Source organism: Aedes albopictus, chromosome 3 (assembly GCF_035046485.1).
Source record: "Aedes albopictus strain Foshan chromosome 3, AalbF5, whole genome shotgun sequence".
NCBI lineage: Eukaryota > Metazoa > Arthropoda > Insecta > Diptera > Culicidae > Aedes > Aedes albopictus.
The window spans coordinates 367,143,220-367,157,494 of record NC_085138.1 but is presented as its reverse complement, the minus strand read 5'-3'; the positions used below and the strand labels follow the sequence as shown (position 1 = coordinate 367,157,494).

General features: G+C 42.0%; 1 protein-coding gene across 1 annotated transcript in view; it reads right to left on the bottom strand.

Moving 5' to 3' along the window:
* Positions 1-3,445: 3,445 nt before the first annotated feature.
* Positions 3,446-14,275, bottom strand: part of LOC109432331 (transcription factor sox-3) — a 53,719-nt gene continuing 42,889 nt past the window's right edge. Inside the window, exon 2 of the mRNA XM_019708672.3 lies at positions 3,446-4,739. Within this exon, the coding sequence (XP_019564217.2) occupies positions 4,328-4,739 (412 nt within the window). The 3' untranslated portion in view covers positions 3,446-4,327. The remainder of the gene's footprint in view (positions 4,740-14,275) is intronic.

Genomic DNA, 14,275 nt, shown 5'->3' with positions numbered 1-14,275 from the left:
ATAGCGTTGCAAACTTTTAAGTCGTTTTTCTAGAAATTAGGTAAAAGACACATGGTCCTCTCTGACTTAACGCCGACCAATTGTCAAACCACTACAACTTGGCAAGACATAATTTGCCGGGATAGCTAGTAATGTATACTATTAAGCACAAAAAAAAAAGATCTTCGGCTCCGCAAAGCGTTATATGCGATTAAGCCCCAAATAAATGAACTAGATATAAAAATATCGATAATGTTCATACTATTCATACACATTCATTGTAGCAATACAAATGAGCATACCATTTTCCCTTTTTATTACTAAGAAGCTACAAGGTCCCGAATGGCATTCGTATTGATTTCTCTAGTCCTTTTGGTGTGTCCTTTTTGGCAATAGAAAAAGTTCAAACGATTCTTTGTTCTCGAGGGGGGAATGGTAATTCAAGGTACTTTTTCAGTAGTTGTAGTATCATTCCACACTGGCAAGCGGGCGATAAGAATGGAAGGCATTTACCCCACTTAAAATGCAGCCCAGAGAGTACCCCACCCATATGGCACACAGAAAAGTATTGGACCAATGCTAATGGTTTGTTGGTTGGTTGGGAAATTTTGCGGGCGTATAGCGACGACGGTGGGTCACCTTTTGGGTTTTATTTCGCATGGCTTTTTTGCGATCGGCCCTCTTTTACGACGGCAAATGCCGGGTGATATTATCATTAGGCGGGCGAAAGAAAGAGCCATAATGCTGGGAATTGTGGGTCTGGTTTTTATGACTTGGACCTTTTCTTCCACTTTTGTTTCGCAATATAATGAAACTGTAATGAAAAGGAGAACTTTTTAGGACCATCTTTTTTACCAAAGAGTACACATAACGTAAACATTAGCATTTTAATCGTCAGAGTTCTTTAAAGCGTCTTAAGTAGCGTTTAAGTTCAATAGAGCAATGTTTGTACTAAGTGCGGTTCCGGTTATGATGACATCGACCACGTAGTTTGGCAATGCCCGGATAATGAAGCCTCCAGAGCGCTACTATTGGATACCCTTGAGGCCCGAGGTAGACAACCCTTTGTTCTTGTGAGAGATGTGTTAAGGACCCGCGATGCCACATATATGGGATGTATTTTCGACATTCTTCGCTCTGCTGGTATAAAAGTTTAATTCGCTTGTGTTTTCTTCTACAGTTTTTTTTCTGTTATTCATCTTTGTGTTACCAAGCTGCTCCTGGCCATCCAGAAGACCAAGTCCCACAACAAGTTGATACCAACACCACAAGGCACCGAATACGCTAGCGAGATGCGATTCACCCCGGATGAGCTGCTGTGAAACCTTTGTCCCAATCCTTACCCTGTCCATCTCTCAAAATGTGACCTTCTAACCTCGAGCTGCCACGGGTACCCTGGCTTCCGACCATTTCTAACAGATAGGGTAGAAGCTTCAGTTTTGGCCAGCCCGGAGTTTTGGCTATAGTGCGGTATTCAGCCTATTACGAAGAGAGTCGTAGTAGGCTTCGCCGCGAACTGACGTGTTTGTTTCCGCTTGTCGCGTTTATTTTCGTGTTCCTCGTTTCCGCGGATTCGATGGTGATTCGGCTTGCGCTACACCACTTTGATTGCGGTTTATGTGTGGAAAACTTTGGCACGGAATCTCCGGGAGCTTTACACCGGGTTTCAATGTGTAATCATTGCCGGTTGAATAGTGATTTTACGTAGCTACTTTTTATTTTGCGTTTATTGCTGGAAAGTGACCGTTTTATTGTTTTCGACGGATGGCACGTACAAAGTGAGACAGGAAAAACTGAGGGTGTGACTCAAAATCAACGATATTCGTGAAAATATTGTATTTTTTTGTCTAAAAATATGCCAAAACCAGTTGAAAAATATTGAAAAGTTTGTGTCAAGTGTCGCCGCAGCGAAACGAAGTGAAATTTCCCAGGAAAAAGTAAAATCCATCTTGGGAAGCGCATTTTTTACTTGCGCAATTATCGGTGCTGTCGGCTGCGGGAGAACTCGGTGCGCCGGTGGGTTGTAGCAGTTTCATCGATTTCAATTTGGGTGCTCAATTTTTCGTCGATTGTGTTTATATGCCAAAGGTCAAGAAAACGACGACGTTTTTTTTTTTTTTTACTAAACAGAAGATATTGCATAGGGTAAAAGTGATAGTTTTGTATCGTGTTCAGAGTGAAACGGTTCGGTTGAGCGTTACACCATCCGTAAGTCCTTTCATGTCTTTGTGTGAGTTTGAATGCCGGCGATTTACGAGAGGTTCCAGAATCAAATTATGTGGTATAATTTTGTGAGTGATGAAGCGGCATAATGTTCTAATGATGACCGTTTTAAACTACGTTTTCCTTGAGGGAGCATTTATAAATTTCAAAAACTAATTTTTGATTTCGCAAAGTTTTCCCCCCACCCAGTTTGTTTCATTTCAGAGAGCGAGTAAAGGCGCTTAAGCCTAGGCATAAGGGCCAGGACACGGACCAAATACCTGTGTTCCATCCCAGGAAGCGAAGGACCAAGGGGTGGCATTAACCTTCTTAGCATCGTCACCCCCATCGATTTTCACGTATTTTGCTTTTTGAGAAGCTGAGCGGTTGGTACGAGATGTCCCCACTCAATGGCTTTATTGTAAAACCAATAACGCTGCACAGTAGGCCTGGCCGCTTTAATGCTTGTAATGCATTTCCGATGTACTGCAATCATTAATAATGACAAGAAAAATGGTAGAATTAGTCGATTCTATCATTTTCCAGGATTCTTTCAATGAATGGCTGTGTATGTGTAGACTAGACTAGACTAGACTAGTGCGGTATTCAGCCTATTACGATCTAAATTGGCATAAAATTATTTTTTACTAGTAGATTCTAATATAATATGATGGTTACAGCTGTGAAAACCATATATTTTGATTAAAAAATAGATGAAAAAAATATGTTTCCTTAAAAAATCAGCTCCCATATATCTATTTTGGCCAGGGTGCTTCTAATTTGGCCACTCCCATAAGAAATACACGCGATTGGCCAAAATAGAAACCAAAGCTGAGAATATGGCCAAAACTGCGGCAATACTTCTATTTTGGCCAGCGCCACTTTTAATACGAAAATCATGTATTAGCTTGATTTCTGCATTTTTATAATAAAGTATATATTGAAACCTTTCATTTAACACATTGGTAGTTTTCATTGGATTATTGGTTATTTTTATAAAAATAATTTCCCTTAGACTGGCCAAAACCGGTGCCCGCACCCTATCATAAAAAAGTTATTACTCTGTATAATGTATACTATTAAGTACAAAAAAAAATTCGGCTCCGCAAAGCGTTATACGCGATTGAGCCCCAAATAAATTAACTAAATAAAAAAAAAAGTTCAATAGAGAAAAAAATGAAGGAAAAATCAAACTAGATCTTTTCAAGTTTACATGACGTAAAAGTTTTTTTCGGATATCTTTCTTATGAATTAAAACGTAAAATAGTGTTGCATTTTTTATTAAAATTAAATTTTAATGAGAAGTAGAGCACTAAGTCAAATCTTCATTTAATTTCACAAATACATTCATATAAGTGTAATCATCCGAAGACGATTATGATATTTTGCGTAGGTACAATATATATAGTGATGAGAAGATCATTCTGTCTTCGGCATTTTCTAATGAAGATTTATTTGTAATACAATTGGATTTCTCGCGTACAAGTTGCATTTTGCTCTTGTTTCAATCTGTACGAACAGCTATATTTGTATAAACGTTTTTAATAACGAGTTTTCTCCTTTTTAAAATTTGAGACATTATTTCAGGACTTGTCTTTAATAATTGAAAAAATATGTACACTTGATTCAATCTAAAATAAGTCCTAACTTATTTAACTAATCCTAAGTTTACCTATTGCACTCATACCAATTATGTACGATGAATAAAAAATCAATGTTTAGCCGAATCTTAGAACAAAAAACTAAATTCAACTAATTTTCCTTAACAATTTTGATTGGTTTCCATTAGTTTGTATTTAATAAACCTAGGTCATTGTAAAATCAATGTTTCCTTTATTCACTGGGACTAATTTGCAGCCGTTTGCTCCTGATATGGGTAAGATTTCATTTCTCCGTTCGTTGAAGCCTAACAATTCACGTAAATTTAAAGTCTTAAGCTTTTCGTTAAAGTTTTGGTAAACCAATACCGAACTATGACAATTATGACTGAAGTTCAGTACTGATTTACCAAGTTTTCAAAACTATCAATGTCTGCATTCACTTCTCAGAGCTTGTGAGTTGTGTTCTCGTCAGAAGCAATAATGTTAGCGGAGATTAGGGACGCCTCCTAGACGCTATGTTCGGCACTGTAGCGCAGCGGTGTAGGTCAGATGACGTTACTCGACGGTATGGGCGAGGGTGGTGCAATCGGGGACGGGGGGGACGATTTGGAGGGTTTGATGTAGGCCAGCGGATGCGGGGAGTGCGGAGGAACGCTGTACGGGGGAACCATCGTCGAGAGTATGTGCGAGCCGTAGAGATTCCAGAACGCTTTCTGGTGCAGATCGTAGGCGAAGTGATAGGAGGGGAATATTCCCGGTGGGATGGTGATGGGTGTGGTGAGAGGGGAGGGGTTATAGGGTGATTTGCTTTGCGGTGAATGTGATCGGAGGGGTTCCTTGGAGCTAGCCGGTGTGGATGTGCTGGCTGCGTTGGCAGGTGTGGGGGATTTAACCAAGGTTTTGGGCTTCCTTCGGGGGCGGTATTTGTAGTCCGGGTGTTCCTTCATGTGCAGGGCTCTGAAATGGAAAAGAAACGTAAGATTATTGAAGAGTGTTTTAAATTTGCCATAAAACCGAATTTTATAAGGTACATATATAACTTTTGAATATAATATCTAGGTACAACATGTTTTTAGAACAGCTGAATATACCAAAGACTCAGTTTCTGAAAGTAACTATCAAAACTTGCAAAACGCTTTTCGGGCTATGCTAACCTTATTTCACCACGATTGTATGCACTGCAGACGAAATGTTCATAACTTAACTTTTATGAACATTTCTAGGCTAAAATAGGTAGGAAAAGCTCGCTATGCACATTATAACCAATTGTTGTTGTAAAAGTTTTATTTTTTTACACAGAATCATAATTGTTAGATACATTCACTGAGTTTTTCACTCAGTACTCCACAGACTCAAGCTTATGAGGTACACACTTAGAATAAATAACAGTATTTTGTGCAGCATGGTATACATGTGTGGGGTAGCAGGGATGAGTGATCGAAGGGGTGAAAAAGATGCTCGATCGTTAACGGAGCCAGTAGGGTACCTGGGCACCTCTCACAGTACTTTGTTCCTTGAGGTACCATTAGACTGTTTGTCATTATGACAAATATTTGCCATTGAAGTCCGATATTTATCAAAGGTTGCTATGATTCAGGTTATGTTGGTCATTTGTTGGGCTTGTTTGGCCAAATATTTGTTACGTCTAATGGGACCTTTGTTGCGTTAATGCACGGCTCTTGCGTGGTGGACCTCCTTTATCGTGCTACTCATGGGATTTGAAATGAGTTCAAATAATATTTAATAATGAAAATTAACAAGGAGGTAGTGGTAGTGGCAAGGTTTACCCCTTCGCAATAAGCGGGCTTGCTAGTTCTCCATTAAGGAGAGCAGATAGAAGAACAGGGAGCTGTGATGCACGTAGGACCAGCATTTGCATACCAATTGTCTCTCCGACTACCCCGGTAACCACTAAGCATTTGAATAAGCCGTACAGCAGATCGTATTGAGCATTTGAACTGCTTGCTGCCCTACATAAGCAGTTCGAATGCATAGCTGCCTTGAATCAGCATTAGCTGTGCTATTCAAAAGCTTTCGGCTGTTAATTAGCATTTCAACTGCTTGAGGGGGAAGCAATCAAAATGCTTTTCAACTGCTCTACAAATGCTAAGAGCAAAGAGTATGGGAGATATGTTATGCATTTGACAGCACATGCTGCCTCTCTCTTACAAAATCTATGCCTCTGTAGACAAATTTGGACATCTGAGTTGCTTTTTAGTTTTTCCCTTATTCATCCAAAAGCTCCGAAGCAACGGTTTTAAAAAGTTTGTAGTGGGACTCATTGACAAGCTCCTGATTTGCGTTGTGTACGTCTTTGGCTGTGACATGCAAAGCTATCAGTGATTCACGTGTGTAACCAGAAATCAACCGAGTAGCTGTATATCCGATGAAGCGACGATTTTTCTAATGATGACGGATAGTGCGAGGGAGGCAAGACGACGAGCAAACTTGACAAACTTGAGCAAGCTTGAGCTGTTGAATCGTTTCCATGCTGATGGAAGCGCTACCTGGATGTTTTCTGGTGAGATTGTTCTAATTACATATTTATTACCACAAAAATTGAACTAAATACGCGCCAGATTCAAAGATTATCTTTGAAACATGAAGTGTGTTTGCAATATCATTATCCATTTGATAACGGTACTGCACACATGCACACATACTGCACATATTCATCTAATTTAACTTGTTTTGAGTTCAACGAAAAACGTTGATGCTTAATAATATAAACAAAACATTATATACCAATTCTGGGGGGATCATTTGGTACTGTAATGTTAATTTTAATGTTATATTTTTTGATAATTTTGAAATATGTATTGCTGTAATAAGGAGGGGGGGGGGGATTAGTATTTTCTTTTCGTTTCAGAGAGCGAGTAAAGGCGCTTAAGCCTAGGCATAAGGGCCAGGGCATCAGGGGTAAATACCTGTGTCCCATCCCAGGATTCCAAGGACCAAGGAGTGACATTAACCTTCTTAGCAACTTCACTCCCACCGTTAATATTTCATATTCATGCTTCGTATACGGAACGGTTGGTACGAGATGTCCCCGTTCTTTGATTTCAATAACAATAACAACGCTGCACAGTAGGCCTGGCCGCTTTAATGTTTGTAATACATTTCAGATGTGCTGCAAGGATTAATAATGACAAGAAAAATGATGGAACTAGTCGATTCCACCATTTTCCAGGATTGTTTCAATGAATGGCTGTGTATGTGTAGACTAGACTAGACTATTCATCCAAAAGCTCCGAAGCAAATATTGCTACAGCTAGTTTGGATTGGGAGCATTGCCATCGAGAAATTATCAAACCTCATTTTGTCGGAAAATGTGTACCAAATAGGCGGTTCCTAAGATTATTCGAAAGAGGGAATCAAATGTTATTAATGGAAGAGGGAATGAAAACGCTTTACACATTGTGAAATGTCTCTTTGGGTGTCGGAACTGAAGCGACCATTCTTTATATTAGGGATAAAATGAGCGCACGCCGTCGGACCAACTGTAGAGTATCCTGGAGCGTGTAGCAGCAACTTGAGTAGAAAACATGATTGAATAATCACCGGACCATAAGTTCAAATCCCGAGAACACCCAAACAAGCAAAAATGTACCACTTGATTCAGCTAGAGTGTATTTTTGTTCTATTTTGCTCGATGAGGCGTTACCGGCGTTACGCTTCCTTGACTTTTTGACACGGCGTTGGGGCTGTTCATAAACCACGTAGACCAAAATTTGGAAATCTCAGACCCCCCTCCCCCCTCGTAGACTTTTGCCCATACAAAAATTTTGAAATTTGTATGGAGCGTAGACTTTGGCCGGACCCCCTCTCCCCCCAAAAAAGTCTACGTGGTTTATGAATGGCCCCGTTCCGGAATGAGTTGCACTTAGGCAGCCCGTTTATTGCCAAAACCTGCTGTTGGATTGCATTTTAGGCGTATATACGGCCAACTAGCATTAAATGCCTTGTCATAAGGTCAACTATAATGCTGCAGGACTACTAATTTAAATGCTTACTGGTTACTTGGGTAGTTTGTCGGGACAGAGTGTGGTTTATGAGAGCCATCAACAAGAATCGAGATGGGCTCTCTGTGATCGAGGCGGATGCGCAGCAGCTTGATTACATAATCGACTTTGCAAGGATTGCGGAAGTCAATGATGGTGGCCAGGCAGGACCATCAGAAACTCTTGGCAACTGCGGCAGCGGCAGAACACGCAAAGTCAAAGGTTCCGATGTCTCCCCATTCGGAGGCCTTTGCTTCCGTGGGCAGCCCCAAAAGTGCGGTGGATTTGGTGCTTACGACAAGCATTCGCAGAAGGGTGTGAGACAATCGTCAGGTGAGGATCTACCAGGTGGCGTCCGCAAGCCTAGTCGGCTGTTAACTCCAAAAATCGACAGTAATACTGGTAAGTCGAACCCTATCCAGGCGTCCCGAAAAGCTGGTAAGGGTGGGCCTGAAAAGACCGGCTCGTTCTGTATTGAAGGAAACAGGGGGTTGCACCCAACAGCAACAACAAGATAGCGTGGGTCAGGGGGAGGGCGTGCTCTGGAATATTATGATGCGCTCTGTAAGAGAATGTAGAAGGCAAAGGATGGGCTGGAGCGTAGGGACACCAAACCTAAGTGACACTGGAGAGTAGGAGTCAAGCATTTGAAGAGTGACACATTCGCCTTTACTTACCTTACCGGTCAGGCTAAGGCCGGGGTGGCCTCTGCTGTACATAGTAGCCGCCTCCATTCCACTCGGTCCATGGCTGTTTGTCTCCAGTTCCGCACTCTGCGTAGGGTCCGCAGATCGTCCTCCACTTGGTCGACCCACCTAGCTCGCTGCGCTCCACGTCTTCTTGTACCAAGATGACTCTCGAGAACCATTTTAGTCGGGTTGCTATCCGACATCCTGATGATGTGACCCGCCTACCGTAGCCTCTCGATTTTCGCGGTATGGACGATGGTTGGTTCTCCCAGCAGCTGATGCAGCTCGTGGTTCATTCGCCTTCTCCAAGTCCCGTCGTCCATCTGCACTCCGCCGTAGATGGTACGCAACACCTTCCGTTCGAAAACTCCAAGGGCGCGTTGGTCCTCTGCACGTAGGGTCCATGTTTCGTGCCCATAGAGGACGACCGGTCTAATCAACGTTTTGTAGATGGTTAACTTCGTGTTACGACGAACTTTATTCAATCGTAGAGTTCTGCGGAGTCCAAAGTAGGCACGATTTCCTGCCACAATGCGCCTCTGAACTTCTCTGCTGTTGTCGTCGGTCACCAGTGAGCCCAAGTACACGAATTCTTCAACCACCTCGATTTCATCACCGTCGATATAAATTCGGGGTGGCGGGCGCGGTGATTCCTCCCTGGAGCCCTTTGCCATCATGTACATTGTCTTCGACACATTAATGACCAATCCGATTCGCCTGGTTTCACTCTTTAGTCGAATGTACGTTTCCGCCATCGTCTCAAATTTACGAGCAATAATACGGCGCTTCTTCATCCGGAAGACTCAGTTCTGCCTGTTCCGCGCCTGTTTGTAACGTGCCTCATTCGCACTCGTACGGTGTTGCAGCATTCTCGCCCATGCTTCTCGTTTTTCAACTGTTCACATTCGCCGTCGTACCAGTCGTTTCTGTGATTCGGAGTCGCGAAGCCTAGTGCTGTAACCGAGGTACTACCTATGGCGGATCGGATGTCCCTCCAGCCCTCTTCAAGTGTAGCTGCGCCAAGCTGCTCTTCCGTTGGTAGGGCCACTGCCAACTGCTGCGCGTAGTCTTGAGCCACTTCTAAGTGACACATTCGCCATCAAGACTGAATAGTCTAAAGCTAGTAGTACACAGGGTCAAATATTTGTCCAAAAAGAAACCAATGCTCAACAAAACCAATAGTCAACATATTGTTTGACTCGATCGAATTTTCATTAGTGTCAAACTGATGTTGGTTCTTGAGTTCTTCCCTTGTCAAATATTTGACCCTGTGCACAGGCATAAGTACTCGGAAATCTTGAAGGCGATGAGAATTGACGCCAAGCTAGTGAATCTGGGAGCCGACGTGGGCAGTATTAGTTTCGTACAGGTGAAATGATCCTCGAGCTCAAGTGCGACAAAGAGCGTAAGGGCGCTGCCTACCATAGTCTGGTAGAAGGGGTCCTGTGCGAGGGTGTCGAGGTGAGGGCTCTTACAGTGGAGGCGAATCTGAAGGTGAAGAACCTAGACGAGATCTCTGACGTGCAAGAGTTTGTGACGGGACTGCGGCAACAGTGCGGGGTGCAGGTGATCAACGCAGCTGTTCGGTTATGGAAAGGCCCAGCAAGAACGCAGATAGCCAGGGTACAGCTACCTGTTACGAACGTAAATAGATCCGTTAAACTGGGGAAGCTTAAATGGGATGATCAGCTCAGCATGCCAACTGACGTTTCACAAGTCACCGAAGGTCTACTTCAAGTGTCTGGAACCAGGACACAAGTCATGGGACTGTAAAGGCCCTGACAGGAGCAAGCTGTGCAGGCGATGGACCAAGGCTGCACCAAGGCCAGAAGGACCAAGGCTGCACGCACGTGGTTGATTTGCTCCTGGAAATCCGCGAAAAACATGTACCCCAACTGGAGGTGCAATGTGCCCGGCCTTCAGAAGAGCCGTAGCTGACAAATCACATTGCAGGTAACGCAGCTGAACCGGAACCACTGTGCTGCAGTTCAACAACTGCTTTGTCAGGCAGTTTCTGAGTGGGGGACAGATATCGCCATCATATCGGACCCATACCAAGTACCCGCCGGGAACGACAATTGGGTCGCAGATGGGTCCAGAATCCTGTCCAGGAGTTGGTGTTTACTACTTACGAGGAATTCGTGTCGCCAAAGTGAGCGGAATCTTGTTCTGTAGCCGTTATGCACTTCAGCGGTGGTCGATCGAGCAGTTCACGCAAATGCTGGACTGTATGACGACCGTGCTGACAGGTCGAAGGACGGTGGTAATAGCGAGTGATTTCAATGCCTGGGCCGTGGAATGAGGAAGACGCTTCACGAATCAGCAGGGTCAGATCCTGCTAGAGGAACTGGTCATGCTAGATGTCGATCTGGCTCATGTTGGTACCAAAAGTACGTTTAGTTGAAACGGAGCAGAGTAGATCATCGAAGTGACTTTTTGTAGTCCTGGCTTAGCAAGTAGTTCAAACCGGAAGGTAGACGATGCCTACACTTATAGATATAACCTGGCAGTTCGGTACAGTATTCTATAACAACAGCTGACATTACGTAGAAGAAGGGAGGATAGGCCAAGGCCAAGCCCTAGTTGAAAAGTTACATCTAGTTGACCGTTTTTTGAAAAGTGAATATTTTGCCTGTCCCGATCATTTTGTTTATCCCCTGTACGAACGTTAAACTGGTGTTTTGACAAAGATAGTATAGGGTTTTAAGGTTGAAGGATTTGTTATTGATACCACCATCATTATTGAAATTTCAAAGCAATTTTCTCTTTCAAAGCTTATTTTTTTATAATGAAAATGTATTCATTATATTCCATTCTCCATCTGGAATACAGTGAATACATTTTCATAAAGAACATTTGTGTTTTGAATGAGAATACTGCTTTCGAAATTTCCATGATGACGATAATATCAATGACGAATTCTTCATTGCAGAAATGATCATCGAACACCAACAACTAAAATTGAAAAAAAAAAACTTTCTAAATAATCGCAAAAGTTTCTTACAAAATTATCTCAATTGCTATTGATACTTCCCGCGAACAATTTTTATTTTTCCCCGTTTTCCCAACACCGCTCAGATAGCTATCGCATATCGACACTTCTACTAAGGGCCAGTAGGAAACTACGTCATTTTTGGGCAAGGAATAGTAAAACTTTACAAAAAAGCTTAACGAAAACACTAAATGTTGTGCCAGTTGACCAAAGATCAAACTTGCAATTGTTCCTAAAAAAAAGAATGACGTTATGTATGAAACTCCCCCTCTTAACACAACCCACCGTAAAATGCACCGGGAAAAGCCGTGAAAACGGCGATAAACTGAGTTTTATTTTCCGAATCCTCCCACCACCACCATCACCGCAGTCGTCACTGACTGCCTGCCTACACAACCAGCCTCGTCCCGTTTACATCCCCTAATTTGTATGTGCACTACAACAACATTTTCCCTGCGAAGGGGTGTGACTCTGCTTATCAGCCTGACGTCTGATGCCTTTCATGAGTTTCCGTCCCATGGTGATGATCGTGATTAGGGAACAATTTGGACGTTATTGTTGACTACGCAACGCACCACCGTGAGTATAGCGGAGAAGTAAAAAGGGGTGCCACAGTTGATGCAACCGTTGATTGTTTCGGTTGAGGTTTGATTTTTCTCAAATTTACAACCTAATTGAATTAAATCTGGAGGGTGTTTACACATTGGATTCAATTTTACGGGGAAAAAGTGGAAAGAGTTGGCTGACGAGTTAGGGAGAACATATTTTAACGAACTTGATTTTATTGTAGAACTAGAAAAGCAGGAGAAACTGTTTCATGTTTCATCGCACCATGATGGCTTGATAGTGCGTGCTGTAGTAATAATGGAGTAGAAACTATCGGTAAAACTAAACACTGAAGTTTTATTGCTGCTCGCGGGTTTGTATACAGTGAGTACCAAACGTATGACGATCAACGTTGGGTAAATAGAGAAAGCAGAATGGGAAGAAAAGAACTTCTGATAAGTGGCTCTGGCTTGCATTGAGCAGCTCTTTCTCCATTATTTATTCTACAAAGTGAAGCATTTGTTTTCACAAGAAAGAAGCCGAGATAGGAAAAGTCGTTCGGTCGATATTGCCACGATATTTTTTTCGGTTTCGGTCTGGTTCTTGGTGATGGTAGCTGTTTAACAGTTGACTTTGTGCTATTATATGTTTATGTGATGAGTGTACAGTTGTATACTAAGGGAAAAAATGATGCAAAGACAAGAAATTCATAATAAATGTATCTTAAAATGTAATTGCGTCAAATTATGCAATATTCACTAGCGTAGCCAGAAATTTGCTCTGGGAAGGGTTTTCGATGTTGAATAATAGCTTTTTTTCAATTCAATACTCACATTGCGTAAATATATACAGTCAATTTGAGTCGTAGGTTGAAAATAGCGGAGCAGCCGAAATTTTTTTTTCGCCACAAAGCGTTTTATAGGGTAAGTGTACCAGTTATGGCACTACCTAAGGAAAGCTATTTATAAAAATAATGAGAATACCAACGAATGTCATCAATAAGTTAAAAGACAGCTTAGTTTACATACTTTACAGGAAAAATATACAAACGGAGCCAAAATTACTTTTAGTATTGATTACAGCGTGTGCCAATGATAGGAACCCTATACCAGTTATGGTTATATTTTTTAACTTCGGTTCCTTTTCGCACTATTTGCATGCATTCCTTATGGGGTTAGCCATAACTGATACACTATGGCGAAAAAGGGTGCAAGGAAGCCGAAATTTTAAGGAAAATGATTTATTTCTACCATGATTTGAGGAAAACGTGGAGTTTAAATGAGAGCGACTATCTCTTGTGAACGTGATCTATTGTTCACAAAAGTTTTGTTGTTGATTTACATCGTTAAAGGGTGAAAATTAACTATGGCGAATTATTGGTACTATAGCCATAATTAGTACACTTACCCTACTGGAAATTTATTCAAGAAATGTTGGTTTGGGGGGGGGGGGGTCTGTTTTAACCCTAAACCCCCAATTCCAAACCACAAACCCCCCCCCCCCCACCCGTGGCAATATCAATCTGCTGGAATTTCGAACGCAGGACTTGGACTTCCATCTTTACAAAATGAAATTTACAACTTACATCGTACAGTTCGTACTTGCTATTCCTGTATTCCCGAGCAGAAAAATATAACAACTAAATAATATATTAATGTATCTTCGTTAAATACTGTCATACCATGATATACCCTCATTGGGTGGAAATAAGAGGCAAAATAATAAAAACGAATACGGTACTCCGGGGCTAGTGGGACCTAAAAAGTGCTTGTTCGATTTTGCAATGCAAAAACATTCTAAACACAAATAATTTTATAATTCCAATGGGGTCTCCAGTTAGCCTAGTGGTTAAGGCTATGGATCGCCAATCCAGAGACGGCGGGTTCGATTCCCGTTCCAGTCGGGAACATTTTCTCGATTCCCTGGGCATAGTGTATCATTGTGCCTGCCTCACAATATACAAATTCATGCAATGGCAGGCAAAGAAAGCCCTTCAATTAATAACTGTGGAAGTGCTCAAAGAACACTAAGTTGAAGTGAGGCAGGCCAAGTCCCAGTGGGGACGTCGAGCCATAAAGAAGAAGAAGAAGGTTCTAAAAGATATTGTTGGTATATTTCTCCATATTAATGGGCATTGAAACTGTTTTCAAAATTTTTGCAATCTATACATATGTAATGAAAAGTGTAGCAGATCTTCATTTACTCCGTTTCACGGGGAACGTTTGTACAAATGGCTTAACCCTAAAAGGGATACCTGGGGTCCAT